At 44.3% G+C, this 25,057-nt stretch overlaps 3 protein-coding genes across 6 annotated transcripts; 1 reads left to right on the forward strand and 2 right to left on the reverse strand.

Moving 5' to 3' along the window:
* Nucleotides 1–181: 181 nt before the first annotated feature.
* Nucleotides 182–13,660, reverse strand: pea15 (proliferation and apoptosis adaptor protein 15). Of its 4 annotated transcripts, XM_077500130.1 has the most exons (5): nucleotides 13,534–13,660; nucleotides 11,127–11,233; nucleotides 2,515–2,724; nucleotides 2,292–2,447; nucleotides 182–1,669 (listed from the first exon to the last, which is right to left on the reverse strand). In XM_077500130.1, exons 2-5 carry the CDS (start codon nucleotides 11,185–11,187, stop codon nucleotides 1,605–1,607), a joined length of 492 nt encoding a protein of 163 aa, XP_077356256.1. In that variant the 5' UTR covers nucleotides 11,188–11,233; nucleotides 13,534–13,660; the 3' UTR covers nucleotides 182–1,604. The 4 variants fall into 4 exon arrangements, with proteins under 4 accessions (XP_077356256.1, XP_077356259.1, XP_077356257.1 ...); XM_077500133.1 differs by lacking the exons at nucleotides 11,127–11,233; nucleotides 13,534–13,660 and adding an exon at nucleotides 8,667–9,023; XM_077500131.1 differs by lacking the exons at nucleotides 11,127–11,233; nucleotides 13,534–13,660 and adding an exon at nucleotides 8,663–8,812.
* On the forward strand, nucleotides 12,642–20,372 carry casq1b (calsequestrin 1b). Its single transcript, XM_077500123.1, has 11 exons — nucleotides 12,642–13,133; nucleotides 16,193–16,286; nucleotides 16,392–16,492; nucleotides 17,319–17,430; nucleotides 17,508–17,581; nucleotides 17,853–17,983; nucleotides 18,051–18,096; nucleotides 18,182–18,236; nucleotides 19,410–19,510; nucleotides 19,627–19,701; nucleotides 19,792–20,372. The coding sequence occupies exons 1-11, from the start codon at nucleotides 12,897–12,899 to the stop codon at nucleotides 19,969–19,971; spliced, it is 1,206 nt and encodes a 401-aa protein (XP_077356249.1). The 5' UTR covers nucleotides 12,642–12,896; the 3' UTR covers nucleotides 19,972–20,372.
* A 928-nt stretch (nucleotides 20,373–21,300) lies between these two features.
* Nucleotides 21,301–24,128, reverse strand: LOC144003626 (E3 ubiquitin-protein ligase TRIM39). Its single transcript, XM_077500074.1, has 6 exons — nucleotides 23,334–24,128; nucleotides 22,984–23,079; nucleotides 22,673–22,903; nucleotides 22,447–22,594; nucleotides 21,975–22,001; nucleotides 21,301–21,897 (listed from the first exon to the last, which is right to left on the reverse strand). Exons 1-6 carry the CDS (start codon nucleotides 24,126–24,128, stop codon nucleotides 21,344–21,346), a joined length of 1,851 nt encoding a protein of 616 aa, XP_077356200.1. The 3' UTR covers nucleotides 21,301–21,343.
* Between the last annotated feature and the right edge of the window lie 929 nt (nucleotides 24,129–25,057).

Below are 25,057 nucleotides of genomic sequence, written 5' to 3' on the forward strand. Positions count from 1 at the left end.
TATGTCGCTCTGTGATTGGTCTGAACCAGGCGGTTATCTGCGTGAGCGGTACAAGACGTATTCTCCGGGATTTTGAAACTCACAAATACCGCGATAATTCATTTTGCGAGATCAAGGTTATGAAACCATTGTACTGAATGCAATTTTTTTTTAAGTACAACAAAAAGACACAGAAACAATGTAGGTTAGCAAATATATTTAAATATAATATTTATCTTCATTTTTTTTTTTTAGCACAATGACAAAATGGCATTATTACATTTGACTTGAAGTCATGACAACAAGCAGCAATTTCACGCTCGGCGGAATAAAACACTTTGTTGGAACAATCCGGAATGACTTACCCAAACGGCTTAAATGGCATCATGCAAACTCCAGAAGCGTGGACACTCATTCTCCCCACACGCGTGACGCGTTTTGACGCACTTACAAGTCACCAGTCGAGTCCAACGCGTGGACTTTTGTCACCGTTCGGGAAATAAAAAGGTCTCGTCACAGCACTGCCAGTTAGTCAAACATCAGGGCACGCACGTACAAACGACAATATATTGGCTTGAAATAAATTAATCATATCAAATGAACACAGTGGTTTATATTTAAAATACATATTTACATATTCAAGAAAATGAAAAACAAACAGTCTTTAAGCACAAATGACTTCACTAAATATCTGCCTCTCTGTTTTGTTTCCTAACTTGATATGTACTTGCGATGGAAATCAATATCGGACATCATTTGTCATCATTGATATGTTGTTCTGCTATGTGCCTCATCGACGTCTGGCTCACAGTTACCATGGCGACCGAGCGGGGTGCTGCGAGAGGATGCTCCGCCGTTCGCTGCCACAAAAAGCAGTTGGCGTGCACTTGGACCGAAAGATTAAACGAGCGTACAAAATGACAATAGAAGAAATCGGCTGGGTCACAAATGTTACCGTCACACACACGCGGGTCAAAATTTTCCAAAGGAAGGAACAAAAGTAGTAAAGACAGCCTCGCCATCCTCGCCGCACATGCGCAGGCATGCTGGAACCCAATACGAGAGGCCAAAAGTCCACGCCATCGCCCACTCTATAACACACGACACGTTCTCCGATGCGACTAATCAGTCGCAGCACATGCGAATAGTTGCAAGTGTGAGCGCACCCTCTAAAGTCTCTTTACAATCAAATTTTTAGAACTGTAAAGAGACTTTGATGACATTTCCAGTTATAATAAGCGCCAAGGACGACACACTTAGCGGCCAAAAGACAGGAAGTAGCAAACGGGGGCACGTTCCACAACAAAAAGGTGTTTTAAATGGGAGGGATAAGGCGGGAGTGGGGACACAGTGTCAGTTCAGGCTTTCAATTCTCTCCACAAGACAGACATACAAACTTAGTGCACTAAAGTTAGTTTGCGCCACTCCTGATGGACACGAGCTAGCAGGGGAAAGAACAAAAGAAAACATCCAAACGCGGAGCGGGACCGTCAAACGTTAACAACGGAATCCATGACAGGAGAGTACAAATATGTTGTCAGTTTGGTTATGTGTGTGCGTGCGTGTGTATGTCAGGGCCTCGTGCCAGCCGGCGGGTCGACTGCAGCGGTGACCGGCCGCCGGCTTCACGCCTTTTTAGGGGGCGGAGCCAATTTGATGATCTCGTCTTCGGATGGCTGGCGGATGATGTCTGAGATCACAAGATGGAAAAACAAATGGTACAATTCATTTTTTTTTTTAATATAATTTCATTTTTTTGTATGACTTTATTTACATTAATCCTCACAGTCTATCCCAAAAAACTAAATTCCTGTGATTTAGTTTTTCTGCAAATACAGCACTCTGTAATATTGTTCCTTAATGGAAATCAGGATCGAATGTAAAGAATTTGTACATCATGACCACTTTGACTTGTGTATCTATCTATCTATCCATCTACGTATCCACCTATCTACGTATCTATCTATCTATCTATCTATCTACATATCTATATGTGTCTCTATCTATCTACGCATCTATCTATCTCTCCATCTATCTCTCCATCTCTATCATCTCACTATCCATCTGTCTATCCATCTACCTATATATCTATCTGTTTCTATCTATGTTTCTATCCACGTATCCATCCATCCATCCATCTCTATAGCTATCTATCCATCTATCTCTATATCTCTCTCTATCTATCTATCTATCTATCTATCCATCTATCCATATCTGTCTATGTATCTATATCTATGTATCTATCTATTCCTTAATCCTGGAATTTCCCTGGAGATGACTAAAGAAAGTACACATGTAGCAAAGTGTGTTACCTTTGTACTTCTTGGCAGAGGGGATGCGCGTGAGCTTGGTGTCGATCTCGTCGTCCTCGTCGATCTTGAGCACGGTGGTGCGATACTCGATCACGCGGGTCAGGAGGTCGGGACGCCGCGAGATCTCAAAGATGTGCTCCATGTACGACAGGTTGTCTGAGGAGGAGACGGCGACGCCGGATGAGCGTGCGCGTGCGCCAGCGCGTGCGTTCGCTTGCATTACCGTGGGCCAGCTTGTCGTTCTTCTCCAGGTAGCTGAACCACTCCTTGCAGGACGTGATGGCGTTGCTGTGCTCCTCGGGGATGTCCTCCTTGCAGGCCGACTTGAGCTGCTCCAGGTCCTCGTTGGTGATGTTGTCCGACAGGTCGCTGAGCAGAGAGTTGTACTCGGCCATCTTCCGAGCGACACAACGCAACCGACCACGATTTGGATCTGGAGTGGGAAAAGAGTATTATCATTAACAATTAAAACAAAATACAAATTAGACTAAAATGAAGCATTTTTGAGGAAAATAAAAATGACATTTCTCACATCTGCTTCACAGTCAAATCTTGACTCCGTGAAGCTTCAATAAAGACTTTAAATTGTCTATGCGGGTGGATGGTAAACTTGTTTGTCCACATTGGTTCAAATAAAGCTCAGATGTTCTAGTAGGCTTTTTTTTTCCTGACAGATTTTGTGCTAATGCTGACTGTCGCTGCATGTAATGGTGCTTTTGTGTACTTTGGAGAAAAGAAGGAAACAATGGACAGAGGAGCTTTATCGAGTGTGTCCTCAACCCCCCCCCCCAACACACACACACCAACATGACTCGACAAAATAAGCAATACACTCCCGCCATGATATTAGAATCAACACAAACTCACAAGGTAGTGCAAGAAGCAATAAAACATACTGAAATGTACTACACCTAACCCCCACCACTCCCAAGCCCCTCGTGCACCCCTTACCCCCCCTCGGGGATGAGCGTGACACAGCGTCCGCACAGAAGAAGAAGAAGCAGCAGTGTGCGCCTCGCATTCCCGTGCGCACAAACACGTCTTTGTCTACTCGGTGTGTGCGCCGTGAGTTTGCACCACCAAACGCAGTTAATGAAGCCAGTTCAAGCACAAAATTAAGACATTATTTTTTTTATAATTATTTTTACATTTTCAACTTCTTTACTACTCACGATACACAACTTGTCACGGTAGACCGGCAATATCGTATATGACGGACGTCAAATCAAAGTTGATGTCAATGATGTATGTACAGTATGTATCGCGTTACAATGGGGATGGTTACCTAGCAACAGCCGGGGCAGAGGTCCCCCCCCCCCCCCCCCCCCCCCTCCCGCCACTACCCCAATCTTGGCTTCAGTGGTCACCACGGCAACTGAATCAGAGGCTGAAAAATTCTTCTGGTGGCAAAAACTGTTGCTGGGTTTGCAATCACTTACTCGCTTATCACGGACGGGATTTAGACTGTACTAACAATGCGATATCGTTATGTTTTCGATATATTGTGAAGCCCTAAAATATACGATTATGGAGTTACTAGATTTCCTGATCAAAAAGCAAAAACTAACATTTTTGTGGAGGAGGCTGGAACGGATTAACGCCATTTCCGCTCATTTCAATGGGGAAAGATAACTTGAGCTACAAGTGAACAAATTCAACTGCAACAATTTGAATCCTTCGCAACCCCAACTCAAGTCCGTCATTTTGTCAGCCTCTCTCTCGGTGTATGTGGTGGCGGCCATGTCGCGGCGCGCGCCGCGTGAAGCGCTAATCTGCGCGGAAGAATGTAGGCCAGCGGCCCGCTTGTCATTGAGCAGAAAAGAAGATTTGCACACATCTGTGCGCCCGCGTGCAATCGCGCTCCACTTGGCCTTCTCGTCGGTGCGAGAGGAGCGCTCCATTTCGTGACTCCTTTCCAACATCGTCGGCCGTCGCCATGGCAACAACACCCAAGCATGTGCCAGTGGCCTTTTCTTGACTTTCTTCAAGCTTGTGAGCTGCCAAGGTTTGCTAGTGATTATTATTATTATTGAAAATTATGTAATGGAACAGATCATATCACTGGTTTCGCTGTTTTTGTACCTTGAATAGTGAATGGCAACAGTGGTTTATTTATGCAAGAAGTGAGTAGCCCTCGTTTAAAAGCCTACTTTGAAACCCAAACCCTACTAACCCAGACGCTTGTTTAAACCCCAAATTTAAAAACCGTACCCTAGTTTAAAATGTTAATTAGAATCCCTAACACTATCTTCAAACACTACTGAAAAGTCTACTTTGAAGGCCAAGCCCTACTCTGAAACCCTGATTCTAATTTAAAACCCTAAACCTAGTATAAAAACCTGAATTTGTAACCCAAACCTTATATTAAAACCCTAATTTGAAACACAAATCATTGTTTGGGTTCCAGATCCACCACACCAGCATCTACTGAAATTCAAACAGAATTTGCTTCTCCCACTGGTCGCTGAATCAGTGGATTTCACTTTGCTTCATCTTTATTTTCTTTGATCCTTCCTCTGGTCTCCTGACTCTGGTGGGACTCCGAAGGATCCGGTTAAGATGAAGGGTATGCAATTTTTAACAGGTTTCAGGTCGGGGTGCACCGATGGATCGGCTGGCCGATTTATCGGCCCCGATTTCCTTAATTTTGGAAGATCGATGATGGACCGATCCCTTAACTCATTCACTCCCAGCCATTTTGACAGAAGCAATCCCCTTCACTCCCGGCTGTTTTACTGGATTTTGACTGATTTTGCAAGGCCCACAGAATATTGTGTTCTATTGCTAGAAAAACACCTACCAAAAGAAAGATTAAAGTCTCTTCTTTCATCAGGAGAAAAAAAAAGTATATTTCTATCTGTTTCCGTTTTGCAGCAATTAGCATTAGAATAAAGCTAAGTTTCGTCATTATTCACAAATCTAATTAGAATTGTGAATATTTGAATATTTTTTTCAACATGGCTCTGGTTGATCTCTTATACTCTGCTGCCATCTGTTTAATGAAAACAATCGGTATCGGCAAAAATCTGGGATCGGCAGGTCAGACTTTTTAGAAGATTGGGGATCGGCCGGAAAATTGTGATCAGTGCACCCCTAGTTTCAGGTGAATTACAGTGCACAAACGCACACCTACACGCTGTCATGACTAGGGTCATGCAAGGGTTATGTTTGGGTCATGACCGTGAGGTCAAGTGTCTGTTTTGAACTGATGTAAACAGCATCTAAGTTTCAACTGGTAAGACGCTATGTGATGTCAGGAATCTTTAATCTCTTTATCTAGTCAACAGCCAATCGGACAAATCCATGTCAGTCCTGTTACCCACATGTCTAGCCACAACCGATCAGATCAATTCGCTGTCTATATAAGCCTGTCTGAGAAGTGTGTGTTTTTGTCGGATTATTACCTCTGTTCCTCTGTGCACCTCCATAGCCCAAGTTAGCTTAGCGTCGCGCGATTCTCGTCGTTTCTCGTCTAGTCAACTTGTGTGAATAAAGAGTTAAAGTCGAATGAATAATAATAATAAAAAAGGAAATCCTATTTAAAACTGTATCGTCAATGTTTCAAACCCTACTTTAAAACCCAATCTCTATTGCTTTGGATGGACATTTTGTTCGAGGCGCATTGGAGCTTGTACTGTTTTTGTTTTTTCTCTCTCTTAAACACATATGTTTCTCTCATTTCAATCTGAGCTACAGCACACAGTGTCAGCAGGGAGCGTTGGTGTGTGTGCGTGGGTTGCCACACACACGCACACGCACAGATTGTGGGCGCACACGGATGTGTCCTGCATGCAGATAAGCAAACGCGTTTGTTAGTACAAACTTGCTTGAAGCGCGAGGGCAAAGAAAGAGCAGAAGAAAAGGAGCGCGAGGGCCGAATGGCCGACTTCCTGTCGGCACGGCGCACTTCCTGGCGCGGCGTCCGGGAAGAAGAAGACAGCAGCGTGAAAAAGTGCAGCTAATCCACTTTTCCTCCTCGTCTATCCGCTCGCCCTCGGGCACACAAGAGGTGGTTTTCATACATGAGCGCACATCTGAAAGCTCGTGACGGGGAACTTTTCCAGACTCCAACCAAATACACGTCGACTCACAAGCTTGATTCACTTCTTCACCGCCCTCATGACTTCATTTCATGAATCAATTTCCCCCATTAAAATGCTGAAAATTAATTTTGAGGCCGTCATTTGTAAGCAAATTTGAGCAGGGCCTTGAGGTTGGCGCGAGACAGCCGAACGACCGAGGTGGATTTATTTCCGAGCGGGTGAATCCTCGGTGAGGGGGAGGAGCCAAAAGGGAGGAGTGCCAAGCTAGACGGAGAGCACGCGCGGTCACGCAAGCGCCGTCGCAACTAATTGACTAATCCAGTCAAATCCGCCTCCCTGCCGTTGTTGAGACGGCTGTCGGCGTTGGATCAGACACATCACATCACAATACTCATAAGACAGCCTCCATTTTTTTAAGACACACAAAAATGGCGCAGCACTATTATCCAAATGTCTCTATTCACTCCAACATAGTTCCTTGACACACAAAGATCACACTAAATGGTGGCAAAGCACTAAATCTAACTTAATGAAAATCCTCAACGCACTTCAAAATAGTTGTTTGACACCAAAATGTCACAAGATGGCGGCAAATCACTAGTTTTACCCAAATAAAATTCCTCAGCTCACTTCAACAAAACCCTATTTTTATCTAAAAGAAGCTCATTTCAACATAGTTGCTAGACTCACAAAGATGACACAGAGTGAGCGTCTGAGCCTGATGACATCATAAACGTGCGACCACAGCAGCCGCACGTCAACGTTTGCGAGGCGGATGCTTCATTATCCTGGAAGCTTTGCAGCGGATAAAAATATCACAATGCCTCTGGGAGGAGGAGGAGGAGGAGGAAGAAGAAGAGGATTGGGAGGGTGGGAGGAAGAGGCGGCGTGTGCTGATTAAACCAGGGTGGAAGAGTCCACCCCCCCCCGACTCCTGTGAGATAGCACGCACCAGTGGCTTATTTTTATTCTTTTTTTTTTTTTTTTGCACAGACAGTAAAAGGTGAGAAACACGTCAGGAGTTGACGTCAGAGTCAAAAATATCCTTCATTTCCTTCTCAATCATCATCATCAGAGATGGAAGAGAGTGTGTGCTTGGACAATGTGAGGAAGTTTCCGTGTCGGCCCCTCACTCCGAATGACATCCTACAGGAAGATGGATGCAAAGCGTGTATCGACACCTGCGCGCTGCATTCGAGTGTCTGCGGAAATTGTGGTAAAAAGGAATGCGAGAGGCACGCCATGGTCACCAGACGCTCCACAGGTGCCCGAAGGCATCCCGAGTAAACAGGAAGTCAAAGTTCACCCTACCCATTACGGATGCTTTCATCGGGTACTTGAACGCACCGCGAAGGGCCCCTGCGCTGCCTCCTCGTGACGGATGTCAACAAGTTTCACGCATTTGAAGGCCTTTGCACCTTTGGTTGGGATCGGGTTGCGCTCGTCGCCACCGCAAACATCACAACAACACACCCACGCCAAAAAACAGGACGTGGACAAGAAAAGTCCAGGGGGAAAAAGGCTGAGTTGTGTTGCCCCAGAGGATGGATCGATCCCTGAAAAGCTGACTCACACACACAGGACGATTTTGGGCCTGCGGGACACTCGGGACAGGAAACCCACAAAGGGGAAGCAGTTCCTAACGATGCGTTTAATGACTTTCCGTGTTTGGACTTGCTGACTCATTCCCTGGACTCATATTCGTCTACGTCCCCGAAACACATTGGCTGATCTTTCTGATTGGCACACACATACACGGGAAGGATGCAAAGGCAGCGAACGCAGCATTGATGCCAAGCCACGTTGCAATTGCGGGGAATTGGAGAATAGCGAAATAATTGCTCACAAGATAGCATATAAAACACTACTTTTCTTTAAATGACACTTCAAAAATAATTTCCTTAGCACACAAAGATCTCACGAATTAGCGCCAAATCTATTTTCGTCAAAATAATGTAATGTCTTGATGCACAAAGATGTGACAACAAACTATTTTAATTCAAATTAAACTCTTGAACACACTTTAAACTAGTTGCATGCTGCAGGAAGCTGCCACAAGTTGGCGCCATATTAACATCATTGCTTTGGCCTGAGTTCAAAAACAGCAAGTAGGTGAAACCGCGAATATGCGGTAGTTGGAGTTTTATCATGATGCGTTCAATGAGCAGGGAGAATTGGTCACATGTGACAAACAAGAAGAAAAAGAAGAGGGGATGGAGGAGGAGGGGGGGGGGACGACGGGGGTCGTCATGGATACGTACAGGCATGCCAGCTGCCTCCTGCTTTAAATTTTGGACCAAAAAAATAAAAAATAAATAAATCACTTACTTACCTCTCGCGGCCAAGCGTCGCAGCGAGGAAGCTTGGACGTTGGGGGAGGATTTGACGACGGAGTGGAGCTCGAATCGGAGCCGGAAACGGGTCAGACGTTCGACTGAGAGGAAAAAGGCAAAAAAAAGTCCAGTCGCTCGATGTCTCGGTGATGCGATGAGGAGCGAAATGGGGATGACAGGAGGCAGGGGGTCCTCGGCGTGGGAACTAATTAGGCCGTGACGTGGACGCGCACGCACCGAGCCAGCCGAGGATGGTCGTGACTGCTCTCCGCGAACAAGGAGCCCGAAACCGGCGAGCGAGCGTGGAAACGCCTTTTTTTTCTCCCTCTCTCTCTCTCGCTGTCTCTCCCTCTCTCCCCCCTCTCTCTCTCTCGTTCTCTCCCCTTCCCCACCCTCCCCCTCTCTCAGAGATCGTCTCCAAGCCACAGTTCACTCACTACATTGAAGCGTACGTGCCATTTGTCTTTCACAACACGCTTCCAAAAGTCAGTTGAGGCATCTCGAACATGAGACGTCTGCTGACAAAGCGAGCCTCTTCACTATTGTTCCAAAACTTTTTTTTTTTTTTTTTACTTGCAAAAAGACGACAATAGAGAGTGACAGATCATTCTATGTTCTTTTGCTCCAATTCCATGGTTTTTAGTCACACACGCACACACACACGCGGACACACATTTTTCAAAGCTGATGTCACCAGAGCCTTCCGGCCTGCAAATCCCTTCTGCTGCTCCGTTTTCCCTCCATCACAAGGCCAAATCTAAAATGAGTAACCGGAGCAGCTTGTGCAATTTACTGTGATACAACAACACTTTAATTCGAAATGCAGTCAAGTACACAACTTGTTATATTGTGTCAAATCAATGTTATTCGTGTATTTGTTCCCCAAGACACCTCGTGACCTTTAACAACTCCTTCAAAGTTTGCAAGGTGAAGATGGTGAATTAGTCTTTTGTTGCCCGGTCCAGCACCCGAGGCGAGCAGCATTAGGAGAGGCCAAATGTTGGCCCAATCACAGTCACGAGATTCTTTTGGTTCCCAGACGAGCAAAGAGGAAGTGCTCGCATCCGAGCCGCCGGGTTTAAAGGGAGGAAGGAAGTGAGGAGGAGAAGCAGGAAGTGAGACAAAGCTGGAAGTCAATGCTGAGATGAAGTCAACAAAAAGTGCTGAGTCGTGGCAGGACGACCTGGGACTTTTTGCATTTGTGAAATTGACCAAGAGGAAGTGGAACTTTGGATTGTTTCCATGACAACAGTGCTGTTAAAACCATCCATCCATCTTGTATTTCTAGAAGACCTGACACTGCATAAAAGTACATAACACAACTAGGTATCAAATGTATTCCCTTGTATTTGTGTGCTGCTGTAACGTCTCAATTTATCCTCTGAGCGTCATTCAAGGATTATCTGATCTTATTTTTTAGCGTTGGTCGTGACCCAACCTCGCTTTGCATCTCTGTTGCACAGATTGACACACAAACACTCACACTCACACATTCAGCATCCTACATGCGCCAACTGTTTGCAGGCTGAAGCTTGAGTGTGGTTTGTGGTTACTAGGCAACCTCTCATCCTCCACTCATCCTCCAGCTGTCATGTTGACACATTTCGAGACCAAAAAGGTTCATGTTCACACGCGCCCGACACACAAATTCCACCACGGACGCGAATGAGCCCGTGCAATTAATTTCATATTGCGACACGGCGGGCAGGCAGGTGTGTGATGAGTGATTTGCGGGGGATGTTTTTGTGGAAACAAAAGGTAAACAAAGTATGACGAGTGCGCCTGTAGGAGGAGGAGGTGGAGGAGGTGTTTGCAAGATGGCACCAAGAAAAAAAAAAAACAAGTTTTGCACGTCTTTCTAAACAACTTTTGACCAGATTACGTCACCCCTTGGCTCCACTGTTGTCAATTCCTTCAGATGGTGTCTTGAGATACAGGTGACCAAATTATGATTATGATTTTTTGCTTTGACTTGTGAGTGCAAACTTGACATATGAGCACTGCACTTATACCTTTGTTTATATTTAAAAGAAGCAAAATGCTGCTTTACAAGCTTGCTAACATATAATGCAAAATCTCATTGACATGCTAACAGTTAGCATCAATGGTTGTTTTTTTTTTTTTTTAACACAAATGGCATATATTCTTGATTCGCTACTGTAATAAAGATAAAAGCAAAAGGCAACTGTTTATTTGCCTATTATTAGTTGGTGTACTATTGCAACATCCAGACAGGAGAGGGCGCTTGTGAGCCAGGGAACTGATCAACGAGAGAGAGGAAATGCATCTGCGCTGCAAGTGCATTCATGTCTGTACATCTGTGAAGCCAATTGAAGTATAAAGTAACTTCTTCCTGAAGCAAAGGTTTGGTTTAGTGATAACCCACAACGAAAACAATACAGCTACAATACAGCTACTATATTTAAAAAAAAAAAAAGACTACTACTACAGCTACTTACTGAGTAATAGAAGAAGAAGTCCATTCTTCTCTGGTTTGTATCTGCATGCGTAGTATTCCATACTGCCACCCAGTGGTCAAGGTGGGCACACAAAAAGGAGCAGCACACTGAAATAGATTGCAGCATGAAATAATATTAATAACTGTTTCATGATTTACATTCGATTTAATTCTGTCATTACGCTGTTGTTGTTGTTTTTTTTTAAAATAAAATCAAGCATTATAAAGTGATATGTTTCCTTATTTAAAAAAACAAAAGCACAAACGTGAATGACATTTCAATTGGCAAAGATGTTTTGAGATACAACTGTTTTGAGCTACAAGCATAATTACAAAATGCATTATAATGGTAGCCTATGGTTTTTGTTGCTTAAAGTTGCTAAATGAATTTGCCATTGTATGATGATGTTGAACATTACATGTTGATATTATTCAAATTGACCGCTCAGCTCAGCAAAAATAATTCTTGAAAAATGTGGTCTTTTATATTAATTTGGTATATATTGTAATATTTAAGCAGCATGCTATTTCAATTCTAAACTAAACTAAATTTGTGACAGGCTGCTTAAAAAAATAAAAATAAAAAAATAAAAAAAAGCCCGAAAAGTTGTTCAGTCTGGCAGTAATAGCGAAGGTGGCATCTCCGCTTCGGGCTCATTAGCACCCTAACACCGATGTGTCAGTGTGTTCAGAGGCTCCACTTCACTCCGCCGTGTTCTGCCACCATTCTTCAACACGCATCGGTATCAGTGTGTTAAGTTTGGAGCTCTGTCGCCGTGGCAACAGTCTCAGGACCTCATCGGCTGTGGCGTTGATGGGAAGAGGAGGGAACAGAGGAGTGTGTGTGCCCGCCATAAGAGGGCGCTGTTTACCTCGGTGGTGAAACATTTGAGTGGGTGGGGCTTCATCCTCTTAATCTAGTGGACCTTATCCACCCTCTTAATAGAACCACTTACAGAAACCGTCATCTGGAATGGTTTATGATTAATATTTATCCAATAAATGATCAAAAAACAGCTTTGTTTTGCTTGTCAAACAGTTTTGGTCTGCCCAACCAATCAGAGGACAGCTGACTTAATAGTTAGTTCTCTGACCCTGTAAGGAGGAATTTGAAATGTGATTGGAGGATTGAAGCCATTTTCACATGTTGACATCATCATCACAATTAGAAGCGTAACATTTTTCTTTGTGTTGTGAGGAAAATTTGAGTTACGAGCAAGATTCACAATATGATGCTCAAGTAAGTGGAAAGAAGTGAACTTGTAAGTCAAGGTAGACTTTTAAGAGAGTCGTGAATTGCTGGCGGTTTTTGGCTTGGGCTCGACCCCGATTTCCTGTAAGTTGACTCCGTGGCCTTCTGTCTGTGGACAGCGTCCTGTCCACAGTGTTGTCCCGCAGAGGTTTTATTTTTAGTGGGACTCTGGCAGCTCGGCCAAACTTAATTTGGGAAAGGCACGTCGGGCTTCGCGGGGTCTTCTTTCGTCGGACGAGACGGTACGACAAGAGACTTCCAACAGGTGGCCGTGCGACGCAAACTCCTCCCCCACCGCACACCCTTCTAATTGTGACATTTTTGGCAGCTCTTCCAGTTTGTCTCTCGGGGGCGAGAAGCCCCCCGCCCCGTGTCGTCAGCAAATCCACGTGGAAGCGCTTCTTAAAGGCAGCCGCTTGCTGTCGGTCCTGCTCTTCTCTCGCCAGCGGGGACAGGAAGCAGACTTGGTTTTCGGGACCATTAAGTCAAGGTTCAGAGCGGAGGAGAGGACAATAAGCCATGAAGTGGGGCTGGGCGATATTGGGGGTCCTCTTCTCCTTGGGGGCACTGGCGTCCTGCGAAAATGGCCTGCAAATCCCCGAGTACGACGGCAAGGACCGTGTTCACGACCTCAGCGCCAAGAACTACAAGTCCATCATGAAGAAGTACGACGTGATGGTCATCTACTACCACAAAAACGTGCATGGGAACCGCAACGCCATCAAGCAGTTCCAGATCGAGGAGCTGGCTCTGGAGGTGGGTTGGTCAGAGGATGGATTCAGGATTTGAGGATTCCGAGTTGCCGTTGGGGTCTGACGGCTGTGGATGAATTGGTGGCATGGCATGCTTACTATCAGGAGGCTGTCCTGGGGATTGGCCCACCTCTTGAGCCATAGCAAAATTCCGAAACTTAAATCCAACTGGCGAAGCATTTGTACTGAGAAGAGAGACAAAATCACTGGATTAAGCTAAACTCTGACAGGATAATCAGGACTAAATTGACAACAAGTCCCGTATGAGCACTTGGATACAATTCAACAGCTATGCTATATTAGCTAATGATGCTAACGGAAAGAAATTCACCTGAGACTTTTTGAGGCCAAGAGGTTTGCGTTTTTTTCAGGCTGTTACATGGCTAAACATACAGTACATTTACCTCCAACAACATCAAGCAATTCTCTTAACCACGGCTGGGCAAACTTGGTCCTCAGGGGCTAGTTTAGGCTGTTTCCCTTCTCCAACACAGCTGATATATGATCAGCTCATCAACAAGCTCTGCATAAGCCTGATAACGAGCCTGTTGATTGGAATCAGCTTGTGTTGGAAGAGGGAAACTTCCAAAACCTGAAGGACTTTGGCCCTCGAGGCCCGCCCCTGCTCTTAAATCAGTCAACCAATGAGGAGTAGGAAAACAAAATACTTCATTCGAGTACCTGAAACCTGAGTACGTGTACTGTACTTGGTTACTTTCCACTATTCCTCATCCTGGGCAGATGCAGCATACTTTTACCTGGCAGCTACCGTTAGCTAACCCTGATGCTGAAGGCTATATGCTAATGCTAACCTAGCATCTGCTTTGTTTTTTGCTTTTCTTTGTTTTTTTTTGTTTTGTTTTTTTGTCTGCCATTTGGAGCGCTGGGAGGAAAATCAGACTGTTGCTATGGTGACCAAAGCACATGCAGGATGACCAATAGAACTTTTCATGTTGGCAATTTTTTTTTCTACTAGCAAAAATCGAGGTTGACTATCGACAACACCCTTTGGTGACTTTTTTCAAATAAAAGAAAAACATGCTCATTTGTAAAGCTTATATGGAAGCCCAAAAGTGTCAAAATTCAGTAAATAAAAAGGCGTTTTTGAAATAACTATCCGATAAGTGTTCATACTGTTCTTTAATATGTAAAAAAACATTTTATTTTGATTAAAACGATGCGCTACTTCTTGGAGTACTTCTGAAAGTGACTTATCTACCGTATTTTTATTTTTATTTTATTGTATTTAAATATTTTCTTTTTTAAATTAATCGTTATGAAATATTTAATCAAAATTAATATTTGTTACATATTAAAGAATAGTATAACATTTTTCATAATAATACTAACACCTCATTTTAAAATTTAATGGCTATATTACATAATTGGCTATTATTTATCGACAGGACAGTTATTTCAAAATGACCTTTTTATTTATTTAATTTTGACACTTTTGGGCTTCCATAAGCTTAAGCTGACAGGTGTGATGTCATATCCTCAACACGTGCTTACGGCTGGGCAAAATTGTACAATTATTTGCAGTAAATGATTATGTGGAATCATTTTTAAATAAACTCATACCAACATACCAATACAACAAACCCATAAAGGTATATTTCCCAAAACAAAATAAAAATTTTGATAATAAAGTTTTATTTTTGAATTCTAATGGACATTTTTTTAACATTGGCCCACATTATGTTTGATTGACATTTTGATTTGAGGGTCCTTGGACATATTTCGCTTTCCCTGGACCCAAAACGTTTGTCCTTCCAGGACTTGCGCGTGGCTCACTGATTCATCTCAGATGATGTAAGTGGCCCACAGCTAAATTTAAGCTGCTGCTATGTGAACACAAGTTGCAAACACAACTCCGATGCAGTGTCAAGAAGGTTCCGTCCGGTAGATAGAAGCACCTCAATGATGTTAGTGCGTTTGGAGATCAAGGGGTCACTTTTGCAGTCGTGAAACGCGAGGTTGCGGCCCCGCATAACCGTGGCAACGACCCGACTCACCCTGGCCAAAACGCCGAGGTGACATCATCCCTTTGGCAGTGCGTTTGTGGAGCAGCTTGTGTTGCATCATCTGCCCCGTGTGACCTCGCCGTCAAGTCCAATGAGGAGATTTAAGGCCTCTTTAACCTCCCGATTAAACCTGGAGAGGGATGAGAGTGCATCAGCTGGTGGCCAGTCTCAGGCAGTCCGGCTTTTTATGCGTCATTATTGATTCACATGCATCTTTCATGATGTTGTATAATAGCCAGCTGCACATGTGTCCGTGTGCATGTGTCAGAAGCTATTATTAATTTACTGTGTGTGTAAAGCTGTGTTAACTAAGGTTCTCAGCATATAAATATAAATTGTACATCCATTTACAAAGATATGTACACACTGGGCTATATACAATAAATGCACAAACATGTACCATCTATTAAATTGGAAGTCAAGTTAATATTTTCTTTATAATAATATGTTATAAGTGGCTCCAATAGTCTAAACATGGTTTCCTGATTAATATTATTTTGTGGAATATGAATTACGAACTCAAACTCCTCTTTATTTATACAGCTCTTAAGTCGCAAAATCCACCCGTTTTTATCCATCTCAGGGGGCGGCCATTTTGCACTTGCTGTTGTTTGAAAATGACATCACAGTTGCTCAGGGCCCAGGTAATTGATCGACCAATCACGGCTCACCTTTTTTCTAAGTTTGGTGTGATGTTGACAGGCTGAGTCGGGGGGGTTGGGGGGGGGGGGTGTCTCTCAATTGTTGGCTCCGGTTTCGTTCCGATTTAGAAAGTGTAAGGCAGCGGTCCAAAGCTTTTGCTTTTAAGGTCTTGATGTGGACAGGAAGTGATGGCCATCTCACCCAGGAAATTAGCTAGGAGGCTAAAGAAGCGCAAATTGGAAGGGGTGAACCAAGTCCCACTTTCACTTATATAGCAGCTGTATGTTGTATGCTTGCAAATGTAGAGAGAGTCCTTTTTTTTCCTGCCATGTCACCTTAGGGGCTCCGTACCTTCACCCCGCCCCTCCCTGAATCATCCCTTCTGTTATCTCCACAGCTCGCAGCCCAAGTTCTGGCTGACCTTGAAGATGAAGACATTGGGTTCGGCCTCGTGGATGAGAAGAAAGACAGCGCTGTGGCCAAAAAGCTTGGTAGGCTCACTTTTTCCTACTCACTTTTGAGAGAGGGATATTAATGTGGCTAACGAATTCCCAATCCGATTGCTTGAACCACCTCAACTCATCCTCCCCCGCCAGGCCTGGATGAGGTGGAGAGCGTCTACATCTTCGCAAACGACGAGATCATCGAGTACGACGGCGAGCTGGCCGCTGACACCCTGGTGGAGTTCCTCTATGACGTAAGCATGAAACAGTAGGGCTGGGTTATCGATTTCAATTTCCTCGATTCACAAGCGTTCCGTTCGAGTCGATTCGATTCGATTCACTTCGATTCAATCCGATCTTGATTACTTATGGAACATCAATTCTTCTTAAAGGGATACTTGACTCATTGGGCCATTTTCAGCAGTTTTGTGTGCCCAGATATCCCCAAAGGGTTTGTTTAACTCATTAGCTCCCAAAAACGTATAAATACGTCATATTTTAAATGTTTTACGTGTCCCAAAGACGTATTTATACGTGTTTTTTTTATTTTATGCCAGAGCATAGAGAAGTCTTTGATGCAGTCCCTCTACTGCAGAAAAGTGGCAGCAGAGTATAAGAGATCAACCAGGCCATGTTAAAACAAGCTGATTTCCCCCACAGTTCTAAGGAGATTTGTGAATAATGATGAAACTTGAAGCTATGTTCTATTGTTAATTGCTGCAAAGCAGAAACAGATAGGAATATACTTTTTTTCCTGATAAAAGAAGAGACTCTAATCTCTCTTTTGGTACGTTCCATATCTTTATAGCAATAGAACATAATATTTTGCGGGCCTTTCAAAATCAATCAAAATCCAGGAAAACACTGAAGTGAAAATGGTTGGGAGTGAATGAGTTAATCCAGTCCCTTAAAAAAAAAATAAAAAAAAAAATCATCATAGTTTTACTGATAAGATAGATGACACAGAAGGATTTGTATAGATGATTCAAGCTATTGCCACCGGAAAATACGAACGATGTCACGGCAAAATGTGCTTTTGGACCTATACTATGACGGTTCTCCCAACGTCGGATGCTTCAGGTGATGGAAGAGCCCGTGGAGATCATCGACAACGAGCGGGAGCTGAAAGGCTTCCACAACATGGACGAGGTCATCAAGCTGGTGGGCTACTTCAAGAGCGAGAAATCTCCTCGTAGGTGGACGATGCCGAGACGCAAAGCAACGCTCGAGCCGCCGGCATCTTCCTTTCAGCCCTGACGTCTTTTGCAGATTTCATCGAGTTTGACGACGCAGCTGAGGAGTTTCACCCCTTCATCAAATTCTTTGCCACCTTCGACCCTAAGGTTTGCGCCTCAAAGGCTTCTCGTTTAGGGCAATGAGTTTGGCAATCCGTGTATCAATCATTCTTTACATGAACAAATGAAAATAAAAAGAAGTCAAGAAATTTGGGGCGCTGAAAGGCGACCCGCCAGGCTTCCCATTCTTGGATGGGTCTCGATTGGGGAATTGGCCTTTTAGGAATTACTATAAAGTAATCTGAATCTGAAAATGGTACGAACATATAATACATAGATTGTTTGTGTACCTCAGAGGTTCCTCTCTGCCTCGCTTTAGATCGCCAAGAAACTGAAGCTTAAGATGAACGAGGTGGATTTCTACGAGCCCTTCATGGAGGAATCCGTCACCATTCCCGGAAAGCCGTACACGGAGGCCGAGCTGGTGGAGTACATTGAGCAGCACGATAGGTCAAAGTTCAAAGCGTCAACCCAATCACCACCTATGGACAAGTGAGTTACTGTGCCTTCATTTCAGACCCACTTTGAGGAAGCTGCAACCTCACAGCATGTACGAGATCTGGGTAAGAACATCTCTAAATACACACTTCTTGTCCACCAAACGCTAATTATTTATTCCATATTGGCCCGAAAACATTCTAACACCAGGAGGACGACATCGACGGTGAGCACATTGTGGCCTTCGCCGAGGAAGACGACCCGGGTAAGAGTCTGACGTATCCCCTCGACCGGACCCAGAGGTGGCGAATCGAGGTCCAGAAAGTAAAAACCCTGCCAAAGTTTGGCTTGAACCCTTATGATCTTGCGTCCTTTCTTTTTATTGGGGATTGTTCCCTATGCGGTTACAAAGAAGAACGTTGCACTACTAAGGGGTGGGGAAAGCGCAATTGTGCAAATACTGCACGGTGTGACTCATTTTAAACACACACTGTCTGGTACAGTTCATCTGAAGAAAGCCATTTACTTAATGGTCATTTTAGCAAAAACATATGTACACTTTACACTAAACACTGTGGCAGGGTTTTTACTTTCTGGACCTGGATTCGCCACTCTGACAGGACCCGCCGATCTCACCTGACTTCTTATTTTTAGAGATAGACCGATAAGGTTTTTTCGGGCCCGATACCGATACCAATTATTAGTAGTGAAGGATGCCGATAACCGATATTTGGAGCCGATATTCAATTTCACTAAAAAGGGACATCAAAATTTGGAAAAAATACAAACTCCAGCTCTTATCTTTTTTTTAATTTTTATTTGTTTATTTTAAAGTATATGTTCATTGAGAAATTTTTATGGTTAAAAAAATATTTTTAAGTTTTTTTTTTTTTTTTTTCAAAATCTTAGTCAATAGACAAGTTGTGGGATCTCCCAGGTGCAGTAGCATGTTTTCAAAAGTTAAATAAAAACAAACAATTATTTTCTACACAAAATAAAAGTCTTCCAAAATTTCAAACTATCCAAAGTATTAAATTTTTACTTATCTTAGTTTTAATTTCAATCAAAAACAGAAGGTGCAGAGAGTTCCCAGGGTCGACAAAAATGAAAATAAAACCTTTTTTTTTTGTTTTAAATTTACATTTAAATTAGTTCCCTGAAGTTAACACTTAAAAAAAAAAAAAAATGGATCTATTATCGGCCATATGATTCTTCAAAATGGCCGATGCCGATATTTCTCTTTTTAAATTTACATTTAAATTAGTTCCCTGAAATTAACACTTAAAATTATTTTTTTTTTAAATGGATCTATTATCAGCCATATGATTCTTCAAAATGGCCGATGCCGGTATTTCTCAAAATGCTGAATATCGGCGCCGATAATCGGCCCAGCCGATAATCGGTCTATCCCTACTTATTTTGATTTTGGAATCAATAGATGGTTTTGAGTTCTTGGAGATCCTGAAGGAGGTGGCACGTGAGAACACAGACAATCCCAACTTGAGCATCATCTGGATCGACCCCGACAACTTCCCCCTGGTAGGCTGGCATGCAAACACCGGACCCGTTGCGTTTAATGCAGTGGTCCTCTGAAAGAAAGAAAAAACACCTGGTCTAATGGCTGTGGTTGCGCCGTGTCGTGTGTCCGTTCTCAGCTGGTTCCGTACTGGGAGAAGACCTTCCGCATCGAGCTGTCATCCCCCCAAATCGGCGTGGTTGACGTGGAGGATGTAAGCAGTCTTTGTTGTTTCTGTGCACGGATTTTGACGGATGACGTTCACTTCTTGATGTTGCTCTTCTTCTTCTTCTTCTTTTGGCAGGCTGACAGCGTGTGGATGGAAATGGACGACCACAATGAAATGCCCTCGGCGGACGAGCTGGAGCGCTGGATTGAGGACGTCCTCTCGGGAAAGATCGACCCAGACGATGATGACGAGGATGAGGATGATGATGACCACGATGATGATGATGATGACCACGATGATGACGATGACGAATAGAAACATCTCAACTGTCTTTCAATCCAGTTGTTACGTTGGAAATAGTTTCTGGCAAAAATCACGATGACAACGATGGATTAAAAACATGCCAACCGTCTTTCAGTCCAGTTGTAACAGTGAGGAGGATTTCTTCTGTCACCTCCTGTGCGGCCGAATATGAGGAGCCAGTGGGAGGCGCTCACGTCCGTCAGTGAATGAAACCACGGGTTTGCTTACCACGCGGACTGCGCTAGCGTTTTGTACCTTGTGTCACATGACCAGAGCTCAGAAATTGTCAGTTCCTGTAAAGTGTGTCAAAATAGTCAAGGAAAATTCAAAACTAAAGGAAACAATTCCTGGAGAGTCTTCAAAAGATCCTGGAATTCATTCATAACGTAGCGGTTTCTGCTCTCGAATCCAAAATAAAAAAATAAAATAAATAACTTAAAAAAACAAAAACAGTCCTGCTTGTGTTTCTTTCTACAATGATTTGATACTTTGTTAAGCTATTAACACTCACTCTGTGGTTATTTATTAATGATGAAAATAGTTGTGCCTTCTGTGACTGAGCTCACAACTCAATCTACTCATATCAAATTCTGCTGTTTTACTCGACTTTTTTTTCTTACAGCACAGCTGAAAGCTTCCAAAGCAAAAGATTGTTTTTAGCAGGGTTTACCTTACGTTCATTTTTGCAACTCACACAAATCTGGCATTTGAACATGGGGGTGTAGACTTTTGATGTCCCTTTTAAACACAGAACATACTGTTTGTGTATTGACAACTATGACTACATTTACATGCATTCGATAACCCTTTCAAAACCAGAATGGTCGGGTTTTGAAAGGTCATGTCAACGCGCAAATATCTGGGCGACCCCTTTTCTAATCCGAATACTGGGTGATATAAATGCAGTTGGGTACCTCCAATGTCCGTTCACACGTGTAAACGTAAACGGGTTATCCCAAATGTTTCTGAAAACCGGAATTTGGACCTTACCCGAATAATAACTGCATGTAAACATAGTCAGGTTCCTCTAAAAGGAGACAAAGACCGCTGTGTAAAATCAAAGAAAAACAACACAATGATTGGAGCTTTTTCCAAATCATATATTGAATTGTTGTGTCCATCAGCCAAGACAAAGCCGTTACATCAATAACAGAAAATTGCTATTCTTACTATAAGCGCAAAACAATTGAATAGGATATGTAAACAATGTTTTTTTTTCCTATGGCGCCAAGTTACCAATGAATATAATGTAAATGACGATAAAATATTTTATTTTCTTGCGTACTTCGGTACATTTCAGCATCTGTACGTCATGTAGTTGACTCAGCACTTCTATCGCTACTTTGACTTAAGAATAGAATGCGGGTGCTTTTGTCACCTCATTTTAGCTTTGCTGAATCAGGGCTTTCTCTGCAACAGGACAGATGACAACTGTATCGGAGGCTTTGTCGCAGCAGTACAAGTAGAAAAATGGCAGAATCTTTTCAGTTAGCCTGTCGTTGAAAGTGTAAAGATGCGTGCGAGCGCTGACATCGTAGAAGGATATTTGACCCTCGTCGTAGTCCACGTACACTCCCACACTCTTTGGTTTGGGGTTGAGCGCCAGCGAAAGTGGCGGCACGGTGGACACGCGGTACCCTTGCCCTTTTTTCATGGCGAGGGCCCAGTACCCGTGGGCACTGCTCACAGAGATGCGGCCCTTCCTCTTGACGGACGACTTGGCCACGCCCAGGTACCAGTCGTCCTTCTCGCCAACCTGGACTTCCCAGTAATGTCTGCCGGAGGTGAAGCCCTCTCGGCCCAGGACGATGACCACCGTGTCAAAGCGGTTGGGGTGGTCCGGGAGGTCCTGCCACGCCCCGAGGTGACGCACTTGCCGCCTGTCCTGGGACAGCTGCAGCCACGGGTTGGCGGTGTCCGGGTCCAAAGTCACGTCCTCTGAGGAGGCAAGATTGATTAGATAGTCAGATAGTATGAAAGGGTGCGCAGGTGGGGGAATGGGACATCTAGCATACCTGTGTACTTCAGGACCTTCTGGATCTCTGCAGGGAAAGGAGAGCAGGGTAAGTTGTGAGATTTAGGCTGAGAGGGAATCACTACTTACTCCACTTCCTGTTTGTGTTTAACAACAGACCATTTGTTTCAGATACAGAAGATGAGGACTTTGAGGGATTTGTGGATAAGGATTAATCAATAGTAAAGTGAGTATATTGTTAAATGCTCCGCTGACTTTATAAAAACATATGCTAGCATGTATGCTAGCATGCTTTAGCTTAACATATGCAACCGCGTGGTTTAAGCTAGCGTATGTTTTACCATGCTGGCGCCAATAATACGGTGCGGCTTATGTATGTGTTAAATGCAGAAATAGCACCTGTAACTGAGACTGTGCCTTTTAATACAGTGCGCCTTATTGTTGTGAAAATATGGTTAGGAAGTCATCATTCCTTAGAGTGGAGAAACTGTCTAGGTCCCAAATTGTGGTACCTCTGTCTGCCAGCTTGTCCACCATTTGCTTGAAAGTGGTTTCCAGTTTGGACACAGCCGTCCTGATCATGCCGACGCTGACATCAGTCGGAACGTTTGTGTCGGTCCAGTCGTGGATGGGCGGTGTGGCGCTCATAGCTGGAAAGTTCTACAGAACCAAAGACGCAGAGAGAACTTTCTATCGTGGAAAATCATGAACATCAGCAATTTCCACATCATCCCCCACCTTCAAGAAGTGAATGTGGTCAGTCCTGTCCATGTTCTCCAGGTCAATGCCGCGCCTTCTCAGCTCCTCGATCTCCCGCTCCAGCTCGGCGACCAGATCCTGGGCTCGGCTCTCCGTGTGCCTCTGTTTCTCCTCGATGGCCGCGACCACGTCGGCCTGAGTCCTCTGGATGGAGCGCACCAGCTCAGAGAAGACCTGTATGCTCTCTTCAGTCTCTCTCTTGGCGCTTTCCTGCCGTCATGAGCCGAGAAGTACAAAATCAGAAGTAGCTTGAAGCTGAAAGTGTTGCGAACGTGTGCTCAAGTTCTCACTTTGTTGAGATCGACTGAGCGTTTGATGTCCTCCACCTTTCTTACTCTGTCCTGGATCAACTGCTGCACATCCACTTGGATCTTTTTCAGCTGCGCCTATAACAACAAAAGCCCCAGTAATCATTGGTGTATGCCAAAAAGTAGACACAACACACGATGGGCGGGAACAGACTGGCAAGGAAACACGCAATATAGGTCTCGATATTTGGGATCTTTGTAAATCAGGCCCTTTGGGTCTAAACCTGAACTCTGAGTTGACGTCCGTTGAGTAGAATCTGATCAATCTTACCTGTCTCTGGAACAGATAACTCGGCGTATCGCTCATCTCAGTTTTTCTCATCTTCACTCACCCTTTTCTCGGTCCATTCCCGCTCAACGGGGACGGTGTAGTGCGCCCGGTGGTCTGTCTCTGTGCACAGGACACACACGCATGTCTGGTCCTTCTTGCAGAAAAGCTCCAGGAGCCGCTGGTGTTTGGGGCACATGCGGTCCTCCATGTTGGCCACGGGCTCTATCAGCTTGTGTTTGGTGAACCTGGTCGCGTGAGACTTCAGGTGCTCCTCGCAGTAGGAGGTCAGACACACCAGGCAGGATTTCACGGCTTTGGGACGACCCTCGCCGAGGCAAACGTCGCAGAGGACCTCCTGCCAGGTGGAAGTTGCAGGAGGCGGAGACGCTGGAGGTGACGACGCAGACGGCGATTCTGGAGGTTTATTCGAGCTTGGCGTCTCATCGGTTTCACTTCTACCGACATGCTTTTCCTTGGGATTCATCTCCTCGTCACGCTCGTCCTCCAAAAGCCTCTCCTCGTCCTCTTCCCTGTGCCTTTCTACGGTCCACCGATTCCCTTTTACTGCCTTCCCCGCCGCACTCTTCATCCGCATCTCCTTGAACTGCTCGGCAATCTCCCTCAAGACCGTGTTGACGCTTAAATCCGGCCTCTTGTAGAAGGACTTCTTGCACATGGGACACTGGTAAAGCGGGCTGCTCTTCCAGTATCCCAGGATGCAAGCCTGGCAGAAGTTGTGTCCGCACGGGATGGACACCGGATTGGTGAAGACGTCCAAGCAGATGGAGCAATGGACCTGCTCTTCCGAGAGGTTCCCGGGGGACGACATCCCTGCACGGCGGAGAGGCAGCGTCATTTTAACCGAGCAGCCTTTTTCCCACCTGCTGTGACAGCGACGTTGTGAGGGTTAGATGCGGAAGTGGCAGTTAAGTCAGAAGTCTCAAGTCTTGAACCTTCAAGTTTTGAGTGAGTCCCAAATTACCGCGGCAGAACTCAAGCAAGTCAAGCGAAGTCACCACTACAATTTGTGCATTCAGTAGAAAGAGAAATGTGGTCATATTGGTTCATGACAAGACCATTTGAAATAACCTGGACATGGAAAAATTTGTAGCAATATTGTGATTTCTTGGTATCATCTTAATTTTAGGTAACTGTTATTAGCAGAAGTGGGCATTCCGTCAATATTGACGGAAGATCCGTCAATGACGGACGCCCATTTTGCTGACGAATGATGGGAAACTTCGGAAAATTGATGAACGAAGCATTTTCATCTGTCAATGTAATCACCAATCTGTCACTAAATTTGGCAATCCGTCAATGACCGACGTCACATTTTGAAGGACTGACAAATGACGGAACGTTGACGGATGTCCACTTCACATGACGGACGCTCATTTTGCTGAGCAATCAACGAAAGGCGGATTGACGGTTTGGCTTGAAATATTGACGGATTGACGATGACGGAATTGTGTCCCGACTGTTGACGATTTCTGAATGACGGACACTCAAAATTCGTTGACGCTACCACCTCTGGTTCTTCGGTTTAAATTCATTTGAAATGCAAGGATGCCATCCAATAAGATAATTGTTGGTTGTATTTCTAGTACTCTAACCCCAGATAAGAAGGTTCATGGAGACCCAAGTCCTAAAATTGTCAACTTAAACTCTGACCCCAGTCAAGGGTAACATTTTAAGTCGCAGGCAGCTGGAGTGAAACCAAAATACATGAGACTTGCTGAGTACAGGCTCATGTAATAATCAGTCGTAATCGTCAGAGATTTTGAC

The sequence above is a fragment of the Festucalex cinctus genome, chromosome 16, assembly GCF_051991245.1.
Source record: "Festucalex cinctus isolate MCC-2025b chromosome 16, RoL_Fcin_1.0, whole genome shotgun sequence".
Taxonomy (NCBI): Eukaryota; Metazoa; Chordata; class Actinopteri; order Syngnathiformes; family Syngnathidae; genus Festucalex; species Festucalex cinctus.

What these genes read in the sequence shown, in the direction of transcription:
- LOC144003626 (XM_077500074.1), bottom strand. Translation starts at nt 24,128, where the DNA reads ATGACGCTGCCTCTCCGCCGTGCAGGGATGTCGTCCCCCGGGAACCTC. An exon ending in GGGAATGGACCGAGAAAAGG is followed by an intron (nt 23,080 to 23,333) that starts GTGAGTGAAGAT and finishes TTGTTGTTATAG; the next exon opens with GCGCAGCTGAAAAAGATCCA. An exon ending in GAAGGTCCTGAAGTACACAG is followed by an intron (nt 21,898 to 21,974) that starts GTATGCTAGATG and finishes TTGCCTCCTCAG; the next exon opens with AGGACGTGACTTTGGACCCG.
- pea15 (XM_077500130.1), bottom strand. Translation starts at nt 11,187, where the DNA reads ATGGAATACTACGCATGCAGATACAAACCAGAGAAGAATGGACTTCTT. An exon ending in ACTTCTTCTTCTATTACTCA is followed by an intron (nt 2,725 to 11,126) that starts GTAAGTAGCTGT and finishes TTCCCACTCCAG; the next exon opens with ATCCAAATCGTGGTCGGTTG. An exon ending in CTCTGCCAAGAAGTACAAAG is followed by an intron (nt 1,670 to 2,291) that starts GTAACACACTTT and finishes TTGTGATCTCAG; the next exon opens with ACATCATCCGCCAGCCATCC.
- casq1b (XM_077500123.1), top strand. Translation starts at nt 12,897, where the DNA reads ATGAAGTGGGGCTGGGCGATATTGGGGGTCCTCTTCTCCTTGGGGGCA. An exon ending in CGCTGTGGCCAAAAAGCTTG is followed by an intron (nt 16,287 to 16,391) that starts GTAGGCTCACTT and finishes CTCCCCCGCCAG; the next exon opens with GCCTGGATGAGGTGGAGAGC. An exon ending in TACATTGAGCAGCACGATAG is followed by an intron (nt 17,984 to 18,050) that starts GTCAAAGTTCAA and finishes CCTTCATTTCAG; the next exon opens with ACCCACTTTGAGGAAGCTGC.